This window comes from Crocodylus siamensis, chromosome 2, assembly GCF_052110815.1.
Source record: "Crocodylus siamensis isolate JL-2025a chromosome 2, ASM5211081v1, whole genome shotgun sequence".
NCBI lineage: Eukaryota > Metazoa > Chordata > Crocodylia > Crocodylidae > Crocodylus > Crocodylus siamensis.
In genome coordinates, this window is record NC_143396.1 from 67,173,255 (window position 1) to 67,194,072 (window position 20,818).

At 42.9% G+C, this 20,818-nt stretch overlaps 1 protein-coding gene across 2 annotated transcripts in view; it reads right to left on the reverse strand.

Moving 5' to 3' along the window:
• Positions 1-20,818, reverse strand: part of SNX25 (sorting nexin 25) — a 144,601-nt gene that overhangs the window by 13,077 nt on the left and 110,706 nt on the right. For both annotated transcript variants that reach the window (XM_090036087.1, XM_090036088.1), the window contains exons 12-15: positions 13,520-13,660; positions 11,005-11,118; positions 5,443-5,607; positions 60-177 (exon numbers count right to left, since the gene is read on the reverse strand). In XM_090036087.1, the coding sequence (XP_089892213.1) occupies positions 60-177; positions 5,443-5,607; positions 11,005-11,118; positions 13,520-13,660 (538 nt within the window). The remainder of the gene's footprint in view (positions 1-59; positions 178-5,442; positions 5,608-11,004; positions 11,119-13,519; positions 13,661-20,818) is intronic.

A 20,818-nucleotide genomic window follows, 5' to 3' on the forward strand; every position in this document is an offset into this window, starting at 1 on the left:
AATTTCTTAGCCTCTTGTCTAATAAAGTCCACTAGGAAACAAGCAGGTTCAAAACTTACTTCCTCGCAGCTCAAAAATCTCTCCAATCAGCATGAAGCATGGCTCAGCAAGAGCATCTCGTTTCCCATCCACCTCATCTCCATAGTCAGACAGGTCACTATCCTCTTCTATTTCCTCCTAGAGACAAAAGACAAGCACAGAATGAAAGAAAGTTGCTACCAGCATTAATTTTAGTGCTCCTTTCTCTACCACTTCATGCTTCTTGCCTCATTCTACAACATTTATTCCATAGTGCTTTTTTTCTTTTTTAAATACTTTGCTACCTTGCTTATGAACTGGAGGCACCTTTCATTCCCAGTAGTGCAAAATACTAGTAATTCTCTTTTCCCCCCAACCCTCATTTGAGTTTTGCCTTAACAGGTAAGAAATGGGCTATAAAATTTACAGCAACCTTCCTAAGAATGGTGCATGTGAACTGTAGAGACCTGAAATACCTACACTATGTAATCTTAAAAACAGTACGCAAGAGAGAATATTACCGTATTTACTCAAATACAAGACAAGATTTTCCTTCAAATTGGCATGAAGGGAAAAGCCCCTCCTCTTATAATCATATACAAGGAAATCTCACTAAATACATTGGTTGTCATTAAACTGATGCCCAAAGCAGCACATGCTCAGCAATGGAAACCAGCCATGAAGTCAACTAATGCAACCAACACTGAGCATGACTACAAAAACACATGGCCCACATTAGCCAAACATGCTGAACCTGTGTGGGGCCCTTAAAAAAAATAAACACACAAACCCTGTCCCCAACAAACAAGTATTCCCTCAGCAGGGATATGGCACCAGACCTGCAGACCTGGGGGTGCTGCAATGTGAGGAAATGGGACATGAAGCCAAGGAGTGTGGGAAGGAATGGAAGTGTAACATGTTGAAAGGAGGGGAACATCTTTGAACAGTGTCTCAGAGCCTACGCTACAGTTGGGAAAGGGGAAAACAAGAGAAAAACCCCAGAAAGTGAGTCTCCTTCAACTGAGGCCAAGAAGGCAGAAAGTACTCCCCCAAACACAACGCCCCACTGCAACTAAGGAGGCAGAAACAGAAGAAGGGGGCAGAAAGCCGCCCAGCAAGGGAGGAGGCAGCAGGGAAACCTCTCTCCAAAAAAGAGAAAGAAACCCGTGGTCAGGAAAATGTGATAGCCTTGAGAAGGATGGTGAAGCAACTCAGAAAACAGGAGAGGGAGGATGAACTGCCTGTAAAAATGGAAAGGACAGAAAAGTAGGCAAAAGGGAACCCCAAAACTCCCAAGGGTGCAATTTGGAAAGAGTCCCAGAAGAGGAAAATGAAGGCTCAGACATGGAGATACAGGCAGAAAGGGGGAGATCCTGGAGTCCCCAGAGGAAAACCAGAGACCCTGGGTAACCCCCCCCACCCCTACTATAAGATGAGAAGTCAGTCCCCCTGAATACAGACCAGACAGCAGGAGGAACCACGATCCTGGAAAGGGGCCCACAAGCAGATAAAACAGACGGGTCAGAAGGGAAAGGGCCCAAAAACCCCTAAGCTTAAACAAGACTGAGATGCTGATGGGAACTTACCATAAGGATAGATTAGTGAAGCCCATTTAAGTAAGATATAGGGTAGTGCCCTCATCACTACTGACTGTTTTTCAAGTCATGGTTAACCACTATACTGCATACAGTTTGACTTCTGTTTTATTCCCACAGCTGAGCAGTGCCTTTCTTTCCCATTTTCAGTGATTCCTGTTTCTTCACCAGCTTTAAATATCTAGCAAACATCACAAATCAGCGGCCCCAAACAGTTCATCCAGAATCCCTCTGTTGCCCCCCCACCTTCAGCCTGGTGCATATTAGTGTGGCTCCACCCTCCACGGGATAAAGCCGGAGCAGGCTGGCCTGCACCTCATCTGCATATACATTTTTGAAGTATCCAGGACTCATGACACGAGCACCCCATTCCAGTTATGAGTGGGGGCTAACTAGCACATGGATCCTTTGGACGGGGGCGTATCTGAAGTACACACACATACTGAGCAGTGCTGAGCTGTGGGGTCACCATGGCTTTAAATGCTGTTGACTACAATGGGGCTTAGCTCAATGAACTATGTGATAAATCACAAGCCATTGGACCTTGAACAAATATCATGTATAGTTTGTACTACTTATAAATAGGTGCCAGACATGCTGCTCATAAAATGTGTTTAGGGAATGCCTGTGCTAAAACTTGCAGCAATTAAAAAAAAAGGTAAGATGTATCAGTTCTAGATAAACTATGTTTATGGGTACTATATGCAAATTGCTACAGCCATGTTTAATTTGAAGGTTTTTGTCTTCCAATTTATTTCTTATTTACATGTGCTCAGGGAAAGCAGGGCCTGAGATTAAGGAGAGGGAGAAGAGGCTGCCAGGGGGAAAAAAAGTTGCGGGGGGAAGCCAAGAGCAAAGGGACTACCTGATCTCCAAATTTATTTTCCCTACTGTAGCAGTGGAAGAGGGACAAATCAAATGCAAATCTCCAATAATTAGATTTTATACCTGAAAAATTATAACAAATTTATACATTTATGCAGTATGAGCGATGACCAAGAAAAAAAATGTCACAACATGGAAGCGTATTCCTCTAGAAATTGTAAAGATGAGAAAAAATAGAAAATGTAGTAAATGCTCATACTGTACAAAATAAAAGAGCACCTAAGATCAAGAACTTGAAATGAGCTTGGGTTGTCCACCTTTTTAGTTAAAATAAGAAAGAAACCCCATATTTGTAGCCCAGGGCTTCCAAGTGAAGGTCTATTTTTTATTTCAGTACAATAAACAGCAGAAGAGACATTTCTATTTTAGCAATGCAACTGCAGTTAAATTTGCAGTGAGACAAGAATTTTCCAGAAGACAAAACAGTTTCTGATCTGCCGTCTTTGACGTGATGTATTTCTATTAATTTAGTATCTAGGTACAAGTATGATTTAATTTATACTTTTAAAAGCAGAAATATGCAGAATTAGGTAATGCCTGATAAGTTGAAAAAAGACCTCCTTGTGTAAGTAAAACAGTTATGACAGTTGCCTACTACTATACTTCACAGCACTACGTTTCTCAGGAGTGCACTGATATCCAAACACTGTCTATAACACACAACAGAACTGCAACTTTCAAAAGTGATAGCCTGAAGTGACATGCCTCATAAAAGGAAGAGTTAGAAGAGGATGGAAAGGGTTTCTTGCAGCTGGTGTATCTAGAACATTTAACGCACAAAATAGACAATAAAAACTGCTTGGCATGATGACATCATGTGTATTGTAATTCCAATTAATGGGCTATTCTTTGTAATTCCAGTTAATGGGCTATTCTTTGTTTCATTCTGAAAGATACAGACTTTTTATGGCTCAGTACAAGATGTGACAGCCAAGTCAAAAAGATGGGCTCCCAAGTTCAAGACTTCCCAAGTTCTTTTCCTGGCCCTACTGATGTTCTTTGTCAAAGCCAGTTTTGCATCAGGAGTTTATCAGCAGTCGTCAAAAAGACAGGCTAGATCAGGGGTTGGCAATCTACAGCTTGCAAGGTAGATCCGGCCCTCAGAGCCATTGTATCTGGCCCTGCAGAGCTGAAAGGTTTTAACAGTGCTGTGACTGGCAGCAGGGATAAGTGGCTATGGCAGCACTGAAGAGATGGCAGTGAATGAAGCTGTGGCAACATAGACTGGGTGGGCAAAAGCCCACACTCAGAGCTAAGTTCTGTTAAAGCACCCATTCTGCTCCAAAACGCTGCCGCCTCCTTTCCTAGATAGTGGGAAGTACCAGCACAATTTCTGCAGGCTTACTCTCATCTAGGGCTCAAGCCTACTAGGAGCGGGCTTGCACCTTAGAGAGCAGAAATGGTCCTTTCTCTTCCTAAATTTCCCCCATGATAGATAAAATCATAGGATACTGGAAACTTAAATGGAGCTAATCATTGGGATATCTCCAGGACATCTATCATGTGCACAACAGCTTTGATTTCTTTGTGAAATTTAATATCAGAGGGACTCCTGGAAATCACATTCTTCTGAATGAAGCAAACTCTACACATCCCTGAAGAAACATGATCCTACTTTTTTGCAACTTTCCTTTGCCTTGAATAACACTTTGAACTTATTAGGAGGACAGTGATTGAGAAGGTTCTCAAAAAGCTGAAGGTCTTCCTCAGCACTTTAGTTCTGCAAGGACTAACTTTAGGCAGCACTATCTTCATTCACTTTTGAAGGAATTGGCTCAGTTTCTTCATCCCCTTTCATCTCCATGGAGATTTCATTCTGGATTGAGAAGTACTCTAGATGCACTTTAGAAGCACAGAGAAGGATATGGCACTGGCATCTCAGGACCTCTCCAAGTTAACGAAACCTCTTTCAGAGCCATACAGGGCCTCAGACACAGAAGAACTAATATAATTTTTTGCACGAAGGCAAGACTTGAGAAGCCCATTAAACAGAAGTGGTGATCTGCATCCTTTGCATGTTGCAGAGGCAATTATTTGAGGACACCCTTCACATTTTCTCATATTAAGAGGTAGGGGATATGTATGGGACAAGATAAAAGAGCACAAGGCAGATGACAGCCACTGTAGATCCACCAACCAGTGCACCTTTGCAGTTCAGACATTTGAGAAACGAGGGTTACTGCAGTCCCGGAAGTGGGAGCAGAACAATTTTACAAAAGGATGCTACATCTCTGAATTTTATTTGCTTGATCTTGGGTGTGAACATCCTTTATTTCAGAGGTATACTGCATCCTATTAGTTTGGGAAGACTATATGGGGGAGAGAAGAAGGAAACTACAGGTGGTGACATTGAACAGTTTATCAGAGAACCATGAGAGTCAAAAGCATGATGGCCAGTTATGAAGAAGGAAAACAAGAAAATGGTTGATTTGCAGAGATGTTTCACTTCATCAAAAATCATCTCTATTAAATAAAATGATGAAATCTTGCACTGAACTGGCCCTGCAGCATCTGAAATGGTTTAAGTGATTTTCTTTCTCCTGATGGAATTCACTGCTGTCTATAAGTCCTGCATGAAGAGTAATTGATTTTGCCTTTCAAATGCAGATGACAGCAAAGCTGCCCGCAATAAAATAAGGCTTCCATGTCTGAAGCCTTGCTAGCAAGAAAAGGTCTCAGACTGATGCGATTTCATTAAACTTGAAATATGCAATTTAGACAACTGTCTATATTATAGATTTGCCCACAGGTACAAAAACATGTTTATTCGTAAATTAATTCGAATTTAGTAGAGCACTCTCATCTCTTATCCCTGGTTCGCTTAGAGCAAATTAAGCAACGTCTTCCAATATTAACTGTCAATCAAGTAGACTATATTAATGACATGTCCTGCTTATTCTGGACAGATTATTAAATCTAGGAAGATTACTTTTCTACCACTCACCTCTTGATGAGAAAACAAATCACCAGGAAATCTCTCAAGAAATGATGAGAGTGAAAAGGAAGATTTCTTTCCCTGCACATCAATAACTTTGAGGTGCTCGGGGGAAGGACTCAAAAAGGCATAAAGTGCTTCACTCTGACATAATCTTTCATCGGAAAGAAGTTTCTGTGGAAGAAAAATATGCAGATTATTCAAAACATAGCAATTAAACATGATTTAAGCAATAAGGTGAGTCAGCCCTGTCCAGAATCAGTGATGAATACACTACTGAGATGCATAGTGAAAAAAAAAGCTAACTTTGCATCAATGCTAACACATCTTACTGAAACTGTAATTTTTCCAAATTAATAGCATTTTTAAATGTTAAAATTCTCTTTTCAAAATAGATAGTGTCCTTACACTAGGTAGATTAGTTTGTAGATAATTTGTTTGAAAATGTTTTTAATTAAAATGTAAAACTGAGATGACATTGCAGGGCTCTAAATTCATTCTCTCAATCATTGACAGACTACACTAACTTGCCACTAGATGGATGTTTTCTAAAAACCTATATGCCAGAAGTTCAAATTTTAGATGTCACAGTTAAAATGATTTTTCCCCAGCTTGTACTTCCCCATAAATAAAGAAAGAAAAGCCCAGAGACAGAACTTCCCCCACTTACACTAGTAGCAGACTTACCATTGCAATGGATTTACTATTGAGTTAGGCCAACATACATGTGAGGGGAACTAGGTTCTTGATTGACAATTCTGGTAATAAAGCATGACCTAGAATAGAATCCAGCTTGCTCTTGCACTGCTTTCTGGGCTCCTACACACAGCACATGCTGATTGAGTAAGAAGGAGCTATTTTTACATGATCACTGTTCTGAGCATAATCACAATTAAAGTAAAATTCTGACAAAGAGCTTATTTTTGGAGCGCTTTCTATGTCCCTTGACCTTCTTAGATTCGTTACCAACAAGTCATCGCCTTAGCAAGCACTACTGTAATTCCCCACCTGCTAAACTCTTGCCTGCAGCCAGGCTGCCGTTTCCATTTTATTTTGCAGTAGAAAAATTAATTTGGAGATGCCCGACTGCCTTGTTTTTCTACCTAATTAAATCAGTCTGCAGGGAAACCTGTAAAGAACTAGCTCCTTGTATGGGACGCAAGTATGAGAAGAGGGAATTTGCAGCAGGAATGAGAAGCAGAGGAGCAGAATAGGCACAGAGAGGAAATGTTTTTGTAAAGCAGAAAAGAGTAGTGTGCACCAAAAGTTTACAAGGGTGGAAGACAGGGCATTTGGACACAAGCAATAGAGTGTGATGGGTAGCTAGACTATTCCAGCACAGAAGATACAGAAAGGGTAGGAAGGAAAAGACGTAAGTTTAGTATTAAAAACTCAAGTATTTATAAGGGCAGTGACGACACCTAAAGAAAATGCAGTAAGATTTGCAATTACAGTCATATTTCAAACCACCCCTGCTACTTTTTAAAGATGCCTTTAGACAGAACAATGAAATGGCAAACACTGAAGGTCTGAAATCTGCTCATCATTTCAAAAAAAGGAAGAGAGAGAGTTTGCATTAAATTTTAATAGTGCTCAGCTCCAGTTCAGCAATATTCTACTTTTCAAAGATTATAAACATGCAATTATATTACCTCTGGAGGGAAATAAACCTTTCCGTTTTACAACAACCGATTATATTAAAAAGCTACTGGAAAACCAAACAAAAGCTAGGATTGTTACTCTAAGGTCCAAGAACATATTTTTCATACAAATGAAGTTACTGATGTAATTGTTCTGACTCACAAGTGGCCTTCTAGTCAAACTCTGAATTCTACCACAGCATTTTTAATCATTTAATCAAATAGCATACTTTTAAACAAAACCAATGTTAGACATAGATGGGCCCTGAGGACTTGTGATTTACCTCTGCATGGAGTAACATCTTTTGTTTGCTGCTACCTGAGGACAAATACAATTTCACCTTGTGAAATAAAATTACAGCCACTTCTAAAAGCTTTGTTACCTAAAAGTATCTTTTATTTAATTTACTTAATTTGTAACAATAGAAATGCTTATTGTAGGCTAACACAGGGGCGGGCTTTATTTGGCTGAAGGGCCGCTTAATGAGGTTTGGTGAGCTGTCAGGGCCCCATGGGTAGCCCCGCCCCTTGACAGCTGCCCCGCCCCTAGTTGCCATCTTGGGACTGGAAGTCCCACCCCCTAAGCCTGACCTTTGCCACAGGAAGCCCCTCCCTTCACCCTGCAGAAATACCCTAGGGGGGGAGGGGGGTACACCATCTTAGAGCCAGAAAAAAACCAGATCAGACACAAAGTCAAACACCTACTATAACACTTTAATTTTATTGCAAAATGTATTTTTGTCATGATTTGTGCTTGTGTAGTGTATATAGAGGTGACTGCATAACTAAAAAATAAATTCTTAGTTTTGTTTACTGTGGAGAGGGGTGTATGGTGGGGTATGTATGGTGTGTGTTATGGGTGTGTATGGGGGGTATGTATGGTAGGATGTGAGGGGGTGTGGTTGTGTGTGGGGGGACATAGGGTATGTTGGGGGTTTGTATATGTGAGGGGTTGTGGCGGCAAGGTGTTGGGTGCGAGGGAAAGTGGGGGATGTGGGGACCTGCCCACATACCCCCCATGGCATGGCGCAGCAGCAGGCAGGGCGCTCAGGGCTCAGGTGCCTGGTGGGGCGCAGCTCTGGCCAGTGCTGCACATCTCAAGGAGGGGCACAACCTCCACTGGGCTGTCAGTATTGCTGGTGCTTCATACCAATTGTGCATAGCCCCTGCACTCACAGCATGGAAGGAAAGCCCTACATACTGAAGCCAGCTGCCCTCCCTGCCAGGGCCGCGCAGCACCAGAGAGAATCCTCAGGCACTGGAGCCAGCTGCCTTCCCCACTGAGGCTGCACTGCAGGGGAAGTTAGCCCCTGTGGGACTAAGAAGCCAGCCAGCTCCAGCACCTGAGACTTCTCTCCGGTGCTGCACAGCACCGGCAGGGAAGCCAGCCGGATCCAGCATGTGGGGCTTCCCTCCCATGCTGTGCGACCGTAGGGGCTGCATGCGAGTGGCAGGGAGCACCAGCGATACAGGAGGCCTAGCAGTGGTTGTGCCTCTCGCTGCAATGTGCAGCACTGGCCAGAGCCAGACCCCGCCAGGCACCTGTTGCTGCTGCCACCACTTGCTGGGGCTGTGCACCATGGGGGAGGAGTGTGGGGGCAGTGTTGAGGGTGTACCCACACCTCCAACCATCCCTCACACCCATATGCTGCCCAACTGAGCTCTGCACTGCCACCAGCTCCAGCCCCAACCCCGCACTCAGAGCTCCCACCCAGCTGCAGCCATGTCCCTGCCACTTTCCTACCTGCTGCCCAGAGCCAGCAGGAGCATATGAAAGCAGAGCGGGTCCCCGGGACTGCAGCAGTGTCAGAGACAGCAGCAGCAACAACCCCACGTGGAAGCTGCATGTTGGCCAGCCGGTACCTTCTGCCCATGAGGGTGGGACCAAAGCAATCGGGTACTTTGGGGCTGTGTGTACATGTGGGCACCTCACTCGCATCCTTGTGGGCAGAAGGGCTGGGCAGGGCACAATTTGCTGGTGGGCACCGTGAGCTGGATGAAGGTGCTTGGCAGGCCAAATCTGGCCCGTGGGCCATATTTTACCCAGCCTTGCCTTAACTTCATTAGTCATATGATCAATGCAACTAATTTTAAATGTCAGAAGTAAAATATATCAGTTCCACAGAATTCACCCACGTCACGCAGCTGGCCAACTACCTCTTCACTATCTAGGAAGTACACCCCAACCTCTCTGGAAACCTTCTCAAACAGGGGCCTTTTGACATATTTGGGCTATTTTGGACAAAGCAAGGAACAAGTTCTACAATCCTCACAGTGAAAAGGCCTTGCCAGACCTCTTCTCTTTCCCAATGGCAGAGAAAGGACCCCAATTTGAGTCTTCCTGTTGACTTCAGCAATGGCAATATGGTACCTGAAGAGTCAGGCAGCACTGGTCCAAAGTAACTTAGGGCTTTTTTCTACCCAGGACCTCTTGAGCATATACTGACATTTCATAGAAGCAGGAAGTTAGTTGCTATGGTTTTCCTGCTTTACCTGTGGCAGATTAGGGTGTTAAATCTGTGTTATGTCAGGGTTGATGGCAGTTGTATGTACAGTTTAGATTATGGATTGTATAAAATGGTTTGGATAGGGATGATCCTACCTCAGGAAGGGAGTTAGACTAGATGACCTCTAGAGATCTCTTCCAGCCCTATTTCTCTATCATTTTAGATTTATAGGTCATAAGCCAGCACTTTAAACCTCACACAGAGAGGAGCAGGCAGCCAGCACAGTTCCAATCGCACAGGTGTCATGTGCTCCCAGCAAAAAATGCTAATTAATATGTGAACTGCTGTACCCTGATTCCACAGGGACCCCAACTTCAGCCGATGCATGGTTTTAAGGTATGGAAACATACAGGGGACACTGCAATAATCTAACTCTGGAGTGGAAAAAGTGTGGATAAAAGTAACTAGATCACCATTGCTTAATCAGATGAAGATGGCTAAATGCTGTCTGGGTCAGCTGAGGTATGAGATATGATCAACTAACAGCAGCTGTGGTCCAAAGAACACTGATATGTTTTGACTCCTTGTAACTAATGACAGATCTATCTCCTTAACAATTCTGATGCATCCTTCAGCATTTTCTCAGACTGCTTTCCTATCATCTCCTCTGCTTTCTCGGTATTGAGTTCTTAGCCCACTCTTCTCCATGGCTAGCTTAGACGATAGCTAAGGCATTGGACTTCATCATTCAAATCAGACAAAGAGAGATATACAGCTGTGTGTCATCAGTACATTGAAAATGTCAATTTCCTGCACTCTCTCACTGACCCTCTTTGCAGGTTTCTATTTGTGTGAAACAGAAACGGTTCCAACAGTACCTCAAACCCAGAGATCCACTTAGGAAAAGGACTCCATAACAATCCACTCAGGGTGGTGTCATATGTTCACTTGCAACAGTTGCAAGTAACTGGAATGTAGTAACCTATTAAAAGAAGGAGGTGTTTGGAGATTACCCTCACTTCAAATGGAATAACTTTGCAATGCCATGGGGGCATTTAACACACATTAAAGGTGCCTGAAAGTGCATCTGCTCACATTTTAACTGAGTTTAGTAAATGTTAAGTTGAACGTGTGACACCACCCGGAACGCTCTCAGAGGAAATACCGTGAAGTGCAGATTTGTAGAATGAGTCAGAGAAGGATGATGCGCATGCGTTTTCTGGTAACCCCAGAGAGGGAGATGAAAGGAGACCACAGTGACTGCAACAGGATTTTCCAGGGTTTGCGTAAGAGTGATAAATATAAAGAAATAAGATTTTTTCTCCTAACATTTGAAGGTGGAGTTAAGTTCTGTTCAATTTACAAGCTACTTTGTATTTCAGGCCCTAGCAGCATAAAATAAGAGCAACCATAAATCGCTTTGAAACTCTGATCCTTAATAAGAGTTTTCCACTCTTCAGGAGTGCACACAGTCTGTTTCTTACCTGTAGAAAGTTATTTAACTGGTTCTTGGACTTCTCCATGAATTTCTGATCTACAGACTTGAAGGGCAGTTTGCTGAGAGAAGGCAACTGAACTTTCTTTAATGAAGGAAAACACTAGGCAGGAGAAAAGACAAAGAATGTTATATTTTTCCATCTCAATTTAAATACACATGTATAGACAACATGCAGACATGGTTTTGGATCAAAATAAAAATGAAAGAACTCCATCTAATTTTCCTGTCTCTTTCCCATTCCTCTGGGTGACCTGAGGAATTCTTTCCCTTACCCACCCGGGGCTGACATGGCAAATGTGGTAGAGTCCTCTAACTACCAATCCCAAATTCAGACAAAGGAGTGCTGCAAAGTAAGATGAACCACTTTCTTTCCCCAAGTACTCTCTCACAAGCTGCTCTTTCCTTTGCGAGTAAAAGACCAAGCCCAGCATTCAAGCCAGGGTCTCATATGGCAGTGCAGAATACAAACTATTAAGATATTAAGTTAGTTCAGTTAGAGCAGACAGAGAAGTTACAACAAACAGGACAAGAGATTAAGCAGAGACAGAAGAGGAAAGAGACCTAGGCAGAAGCCCCTCCTCGTTACAAACAATGTCCGTAAGTCATGGACCATAAACACAAAAGTCAACTATGACATCAAGGGCCCAAGTCAGCTGGCATAAAAGGCAGAAACACCACCCACGTTTTATATTACCACATGCAGGAGTGGATCCAGAATGGATTAGTGCCTTGGATGCACCCCCCCACACATCCCCCTGTCCTTTTGGACTACACTAGAAGCAACGGTGAAGATTTTTAAAATCCAAAATCAGGTAAAAATCCCATCCCTTCATCTCAAATTCTTGGCACCCACCCCTTCCCCTCCACCCTCAACAGCACAGCTGCCCCACTACTGCTGTTCTTGATGTGTGGGGACAAGCGGGCCAGGGAAGAGATGTTCTAGAGCTGCTCCTGCCTGCTCCAGCTAAGAATAGTGGCCACAGCAACAGCAGTGGGAGCTTCCTTCTCTGTCTGGTTCCTTGGGTGTTCCCTGCCAGCCTGGGAGCAAGCATAGACATCAAACTCGTCTCCTGCTGTCTTGTGCTGAGCCTGGTATGAAATGAACTGGGAGAGTTGTGGTTTGACAAGATAGTGGTGGGCTGGGAGTTCAGAGCCTCTGAGTCCAGGCTCAGCAGGGGACAGCAGCATGTGGGGGACCGGGCAGAAAGAAGGATTCCACCTGCTATCTCCGCTGCCTCCCCTGCTGAGCCAGGGAATCAGGATCCCCACCCCCGGAACAACCCAGAACACTGGCAGCCAACCTGGGTAGAGGAAGGGGCAAATGGAAGAAGAGGGGGCATGATGCAGGGATGCTGACAGCTGGGGAAGGAGACGGGGGATTTTCCTAATTTGGGTACTTAAAAGAAAGTTCCTGCTGTTGGTCCTACAAAGCAGTCTGCCTGCCTGGGGTGAAGAAGCTGGGATGCAGTGCCTATTGCTACTCCCAACCCCACTTCAAAAACTCCTTGATCTACCCATGACCACATGTAATGTCTGTATAGTCACATGCTACCCACTAGGGGTGGTATCCCCTAGTCCATAACTACCCACTAGAGGTGGTATCACAAGTTTACCTGCAACAGTTGCAAATCACTGGAATGTACTAACCTATTCAAAATAGGAGGTGTTAGGAGATAACCCTCACTTCAAATGGAATAATTTAGCAATGCCGTGCTTGCACTCCCAGCATCTCAGAATTGATCTGCTCTCCTCCACCCGCTCCAAGAGGCTGGGGGAGGGTGGGGAGGGCGGAAGGGGGTGAAGGGAGAGTGGCTGGCTTCATGGTAGCCTGCCAGGGAACTAAGCTGCTGCCCACCAATTACTGACAGGCTCCCCTGGGGCTGAGGGAGCAGAGGAGCAATCCTCCATTGCCCCCTGATTGGAAAGCACACTTTCAGAGCACCTTTGCAATGTGCCAACCAGGGAGCTATACACAAATGTACATCCCTGATAATACTACACTTCGGTAGCACTGTAAATTGCTACAGCACTTTTGGCACTATAAGCGTCCATGACTTCAGACTTCCTTTTAAGCACTGCCTGTCATCTATCCTTCCATCCCAAAATTTCAGCCTGTATGCATTGCCATTTCAGAAAACTAATTGTGTTCTATTTCCTGTATCACCTCCTACACAACCATCTCTTCCAAGTCCTTCTCTTACTGCACCAGTGTATCATCAAGATAAACTTGTTTATCAAGAACCTAATAATCTCACCAGCATCCAAGGCTTATAAACACATTTCCATCCACCTTTTAATATTATTCTTGCTCATTAACAGAAACAGCTTTTTTTACTTTGTAAAAAAAAAAGTTTCATCATTAAAGTCAAGATTTCTATTTTTCCAAGTTAAAGGTGGCAGTTGTAACTTTTTTTTAAAGTACTGTTCTTCTTGCACATTTAAAACTGGAAAATCCTAGCATTTTAGTAGGACAAATCCACTTCTGAGAGACTTTTTCATACCTCACTGAGTTTCCGGTGTAGATTTTGAAACTCGCTGAGCTTCCTGGGAACAGTCCAGTTCTTAGCTTCAGCTCCACCAGCTTCTTGTAAACTCACCATGACAGAGTAGCAGGGCACTTGCTCCCCATTCTCTTCTACAACCTTGGATGAGAGAAGGAACATATGAATTACTAAAAAAGTAAGTATTGAAACATTTAACCTGCATACAACTGGCATGTAAATTTATGATCATCATCACAGTTTAATGCTCTCCACTGAAGTTTAGAGGTCTCATACCAAGCTATGCTTCACTGGACTAAACCTAACCTGGGATATTGTGGGTCAGCCCTCAATTGTCTCTCAGTTAACCACCATTTTTTGTCTTTGTCAACAGCCTTGTCATACTACCCGTCATTAGCAGAATCCATTTTACATCTCTTCTTAAGACAGATGCATCCCTTTGTTATTTAAGTTCTTCAGTATTTGATTCACTTTTCATGTGCATTTGCTCTCTCTCTCTCTCCCTATGGTGACATATAACCTTCCCCTTTTTATTGAACAGGTTTCAACTTTTGCACCACCTTTTTTTCTAAGCACCTTATTGTCATTTTGTAAGTCACTGCAGGGATCCACTGTCGTAGTGTTCCAATAACAAGTCTCTCCATTCAGGTTCAATTCCAGCTCAAAAAAATCTAATTGCCTTTTCTTATTCTGTACTGACACTTAACTTTTTTCTAGGCTTTTCTTAAGTAGTTTCTTGTTCTTCATATTTTAACAACTATTCTATCTCAGCTTGCCCTGCCTTGAGACATACACACACAAAACACAGCAATGTCTATACTGTTGACTGTGCTAGGTGAATGCCGCCATGTGCTAACTTCTGTTCACCTTTCCTTTTTGAGCTCTGCATGCATGCAGAGCAATTGCTGCCTACTACTAGAATGTTCATATCCTATGCACTTATGAAGAACTGAGACATACAACGACCCCACAGAGTATGTATTATCATCTGCATTTTACAGATGAAGAAAGAAAGGGCTTTAAATAAACTCTCTCAAGCAAACGGAGAAGATTGGCAGCAATGCTACAAACAGAATTAAGATTTTTAGCTCCAGTTCTCTTGCATCAACCAAGATGTCACATTCCCTCTCCTAACCAACTGTTTTCTTTGTTTTTAATAAGTTTTTAAAAAGTACACCTATGTTATCTTGCCTTTATCTCACTAAGTATACTTGAAGTAGCTCCCGTGTAGAAGCCTTTAATGAAATCAATATTTAAAATCTATGGTACTGATATGCCACACCAAATTAAATATAAATTAATGCCTGCATTTGGAGGTCTGGTTGGTATTGCGAAAGCTATACACTTTGCCCTTCCATGGCGACAACATTCAGTACATCTATATAAAAATAAAAGAACACAGCAAAATGGTTACCTTAGCTAGTGTATGAATAGGAAACAGGTTAAAACGTAATTATAGTACATCCTCTCAGAGACTGAAGGAACTTTTATATATAATATAAATAGAAGAGGGGTTTTTTGGCTTTTCAAGCAATTTTAATTGCTAAGAAGGTATCTTTTAACTAACCCAATTAAGGTCAGTAAGAACTATAACATTCATTTGATGATGCATCTCCTGGGAAAACTGCAAAAGTAGGACAAATTTTATAAATGTTAATGGCAGGCAGATCCCACAATTACTACGCCAGGACTGTAAATGGCATATCGTTAAAATAGATATAAATCTTCATCTAAATCACACTAGGAAAATATTGTTTGTAATGTCCCTTCCTTGGGCTGCACATGATTCTTGGGAAACTCATCTTTGTGTAGAATGTGTATGAGACAAATATCTGACAGTAGCTCGCAATATCTCAATAAGCAGCCACAGAGAATTCAAGAGGCTGGTTTTAACGTCTAAAGTCTTGCATGGTTTTGAACACAGCTACCTGAAAGACAGCCTGTTTCCTCATGCCATACTGTCACAGATGAGACCAGGAGAGTTGGTTGAACTGGAACTCCCTTGGTGCAAGCAAGAGGGAATGGGTAGGAGCATAGGCAACTTGTAGGGGGTGCATGTGCCCACCCTGATGACTGACACTGATGTTGTCAGCATGGCTGGTGCCCCCCCAACAGGGCTGCTGCCATCAGCAGCTTCTCTGGGTACCCTCCCAGATGCAGGAGACACCAGTTGCTCATGGGTAGGAGGGACATTTTCTGTGAGAGTCTAAGACTTCCTTCTTTGCCCTACCACAACATGTATTACTCTTCAAGCTAACAGTAAACCCATTCTCTCACAGACACTTTTAGAGGTTCAGGGATGAAAGATGGAGGGGCTCAGTCTGAGGTAGGACAATGAGTGATTATCCTGCATTACATATTCGCCAAAAAATAAGCTCTCACACAGGTAAAGAAGCTTAAGAAGTGTGACACAGGTGCTCTCAAACCTTCAGGGTGCCCTTTAGACCCAAATCCCACTTCGACATTTGCTACTTGGCCAGTGAAAACAGACCAAGATGCTCCAAAGGTCATCTCCTTGATCAATGGTGCATCACCCTTGCCCACCTCATCTAGGTCTTGCCAGCTTTTAGCAGCGGGGATTTTGCCAGCTAGAAGAATCACACCCTTGTCCAGTGCAAATCCACCCTTGTACCCAGAAACAATAGATCCCCTCTTCCTTGGAAAAGGCCTGTCTGTATGGTCAAAGACTCTGAAATCACACTTACAGTAGTAATTCATCAAAAACTATGGATAACAAGTTTACTATAAAAGCAAACGCAAACATAAGAAATCTGCACCCATATGTTGAGATACATAGATATAAGAATACACAAACAAAAGGAAATATCAGAAGAATAATCTGATTTTACACTGGATCTTGAACCTAAGAAAGCAGCTTCTACTCAGCTCAACAGGTTAGAAAGGAGCTCCTGCCTCTGACCTTCCTATCAGGACTCCATGAAACTTCTCTCAGCCAGAATACCCAGCCCTCTGAGTGAGGGTTAAAAGTCATTCCCTCTCTGCCTGCAAAAATTGAATCAGTTCAGGCTCCAGCTTTTTTAATGTCTGTCCCTAGCCCCTATGCAATATCATCTAAATGCTAATTATTAGGACACAGATGTAGTTAAAAGTTTATTCCAGTCACCTGCCTGAAATATTCAGCACCGTTCATAATCCCTTTTTCAGAAAAAGGAACACTTCGAGTGCTTGAAGTACTTTACATTCGCTGTTTTGGACTAATGACTTGCCTTGCAAGTATACAGGAACAACGGACTGAAAGAGACCTTTGAGGAATTCACTCCCCTGTTATCTCGGCCAACCACTTCACATGATCCCTTTCATAAATTGATCAGATACCATCTAAACCTAGCTACATAATCTGATCCCACTTTTTCTCACCCCCTGTACCAGAATCTCACTCCTATCATGGGTAGAAACCACCTTCTAATAATCTAGGCTAAAGTCTCTTGTGGACCATATATTCTTGTACCCATACTGTCTTTTAGCATTAACAGCATTTCTTTGTGCCTGGAGGTTCATCCTTCCTTCTCCCCCTTTGCTGTCTGTAAAGTTATAATGAGGGGTCATCAAATCCATCTCAGTCTTGGTTTTGCCAAGCAAAAGAAATCAAGATCTTAATTTCACTTGTACAGTAAACTTTTTGTGCCCCTGGTCACTCTCATAGCCCTTCTCTGAACCCATGGCAGTTTGAGTTGATCTTTCTTGAACATGAGGGACAAGAATTGCACATGGGATCATAAATGAGGTTTCACCATGAACTGTGCAATGATATTAATATTTCCCAATCTTTGGAGAAATATCTGGACTGATGCAATCCTGGTGCAAATGTGACAAATCACATTTGTCTTTTTTATGGTTCATAGTCAACCTATACTCTGGTATTTTTTTTTCCACAATAATTTCTAACATCAAAACATAGCAGAACTTCTTGCACTTGGTCCTTAGAGCATATGTCCTTATGTTTTGTGCTACTGATTTTAATCTAATTTCTATTAATCTAGTCCTAAAATCACCCAGCACCTCCTGTTTGATATCCCAATCTTTCTCCACCATGCCAGTGCCTCCCAGCTTTGCCTCATCAGCAAGTTTTATCAGTATGCCTATGCCTGTTGAGTCCAAGTTATTAATTAGGACATTTAGTAAAACTCATCCCAAAAGCAATCTCTGAGATAGTCCAGTGAAAGAGGTACTCCCTGCATACATGAGAATTTACACCCCCACCTGGAATGGAACCATGCATGGATAAAGAGGTAATTACGATTTAGGTGCCAGACTTTTCATTGTAAACCTAAGTGTAACTTCCTTATTATATAACCTGGGTAATTTCAAATCCTACAACAAGCTAGAAAAAAAACATGCTAAGGAAATGGAATTCACCAAACTAAGGTGCTTCTTTTTAGTAATATTTTAGATCTTGCTGTACAGTTGGGATCTGGCAGTTTGGAAGAAGTGCTTAAATACCTCCATAATGGACAGAGTACAAAGAATATGATGGGAATGATTGGTGCTCTCAGAAACAGGCCCCAGTGGTAAGTTCTATAATTCTCTTCCTGACATAACATCACAGACCTTAAAGTTCAGAGTCATTTGGATTGTATATACATCTTTCAAGTTAGATACTGCTAGCTAGAGTAAGGAGGACTGAATCAGTATTTAAAACTCAAGCACGCTAGATGCTTTTAGATGATTAATTCGCCTCCCTTGGCTGTGATTCTGCAGCTTCAAGACACCACAAAAAATTATTATTTTCCAACTTACAGTCTGTCTGATTATACAGCTAGCCTAACAAGGGGAATGGATACATCTTTCTCCCAACAGGAAAGAAAGTCCAAAGGGTGACAACAAGAAAGGATATGATTTAACTGCAGTTCTAGCTTCAGTTTTGGAAAAGCACGTTAACAAGGAGTCCAGGAGAACAATGAAAATGGGGAAAGAGTTCAGCAAACCAATATGCTGAAATCTACAGGAAAAAAGCATATTATCTACAAACATCTGAAGAAATATTCTAAAGTTGACCAAAAAAATATTATTAGATAAGTTACAAAATAAATTCTGACTACGGGCTACAGTAACAAAAATATAATAAAACTTGGTAAGGGAACAGGCTACCAAAAAGGCTGTTGAATCTCTTAACTGAAAACATTCAAGACTTGTCTAGACATCCATTGGGAAGGATTTATTAACAACAATATTAGTTTTGTTACTATGCCAAAAGAACAGATGGACTCACTAAAGGTTCCCTCCCTTCCAACTGGTTCTCTGTAAAAAAAACCTCAGAGCTGCATGGCCCTGAAGAGTAAGTCAATAATGACATGACTAATGGGAAGGCCTTTCACCAGCCCCTTGAAACATATAAAGAATATATGAAAGGCTTTTTGGCATAGAACATTTATTCTTCCTAACTCAAGGGAAAATAAGTTCCACTTATCAAACTCAGACTATTAGTCTTACCATTTCTAATGGGACTGCTCAAATGAACAAAGGAAGTAAGATTCACCCCGTATAAGATTCACCCCATATTCTAGGTCTATAAATACAATTCTTTGTGAAATCAGTATTTTTAAAAATAAAGACTATGCTCTAGAACTGATCATTCTGATTTCAGACCAGAGAAAAAGTCTCTCCCCCAGAATATGAAACACCAACAGACCAACAAGGGATGGACCTGGCTGTGGAGCTGCAGTGGTTTATACCAGTTGAGAATCCAGCTCAGATTGTTGTATGGAATGCTATGACAAGTCTCTCTCAGATAAGATTGCCTTTATACAACTACTAGTTACACTAATCCTTCTTCTCAATTTCTGGAAAACAACCAAAATATTCAGTCTCCAAAGACAGTGGTATCAGGACAGCAGCACAATGATGTGGGTGGGCATCCAGAGCACAGAGGCAATGACGACTTCAATTTGTCTTAGATTTGTAGAAAGTTAGGGTTAGAAGGGATCATCAGGCGATCATCTGGTCCAACCTCCTGCTCAAAGCAGGACCATCCACAGCTAGATCATCCCAGCCAAAGCTTTGTCTACTCAGGGCAAAAAACCCTCCAAGGATAGAGATTCTACCACTTCTCTAGGTAACTAGTCCCAATGCTTTACTACCTTCCTAGTGATAAAGTTTTTCCTAATATCTAATCTAAACTTCCCTTGCTGCAATTTGAGACCATTGCTCCTTGTTCTATCATCTGCCACAACTGAACTCAGTCTCTTGTTGCTGACATACTTGTAGAAACCCTTCTTACTATCTTTCAGATCCCTTGCTAGCTGCAACTCCAAGTGTGCTTTGGCCTTCCTAGCTTCATCCTGGCACGCCCGAGCAATACTCTTATACGCCTCCATTGCTGCTCATCCAACTTTACACTTCTTTTAAGCTTCCCTTTTTTGTCTTTTAGCTCACTGAAGAGTTCCCTGGTAAGCCAAGCTGGTCTTCTGCCATACTTGCTAGTAGGGGTGCACTGATAAAGATTTTTTGGGCCGATACCAGTGGTCAATTTTCAACGAGCCATATGGGCCAATACCCGTCTGGATTGCTGATATGCAGCCAGCAGCTTGGAAAGCAGCCTCCAGCTGGTAAGTCTGCTGTAGGGGAAGGGGCGAGGGGCTGCTGGGAGGGCCACCCCAAAATTCACAGTATTCCCCCTCCCAGTGCCACCACCACCCGCCCTGAGTGCAGCTCAGCCCATCTCCCCCACCGGGAAGAGCCCTATACCACCCCCAGCATGCAGTGGCAGCCCACCCTCACCCCGCGTGCATATTCAGAGGCACAGGCCCCCCCATGCCTTCCCAGGGTGCATGCAGTGGTGCAAGCCACCACTTCCTTCCCATACCCCACCCAGACAAACCACTCACAGCTCTGTCCTGCACCCTGCCCGAGCCCCTGCCCCAGCCCCACTCCCTCCCTCACCACTGGGGTCTCAATCTGTGCCCTCCATGCCCCTTCCCTCGCAACAGATTTACCACCAAACCCAGCTGCTCTCCACACTGCCAGATTTCATTCCTAGTTGCCTGCATGCTGTGCTGCAGCTGCAGATATGCACAGGGCATTTATTGGCAACATCACTGGCCACATCAGCCAAAAAAAGCTGACTGCCAATACTGTCAATTTTCCTTATATTGGTGCTGATCCAATATGGGACCAATGTATCGGTGCACCTCTACTTGCTAGTTTTTCCTGTGCATCAGGATAGTCCATTCCTGCACCCTCAGTAAGGTTTCTTTAAAATGCAACCAGCTCTCCAGGACTCCTTTCCCCCTCAGACAGGCCTCCCATGATAGCCTGCCCACCAGTTCTCTGAGTGAATTG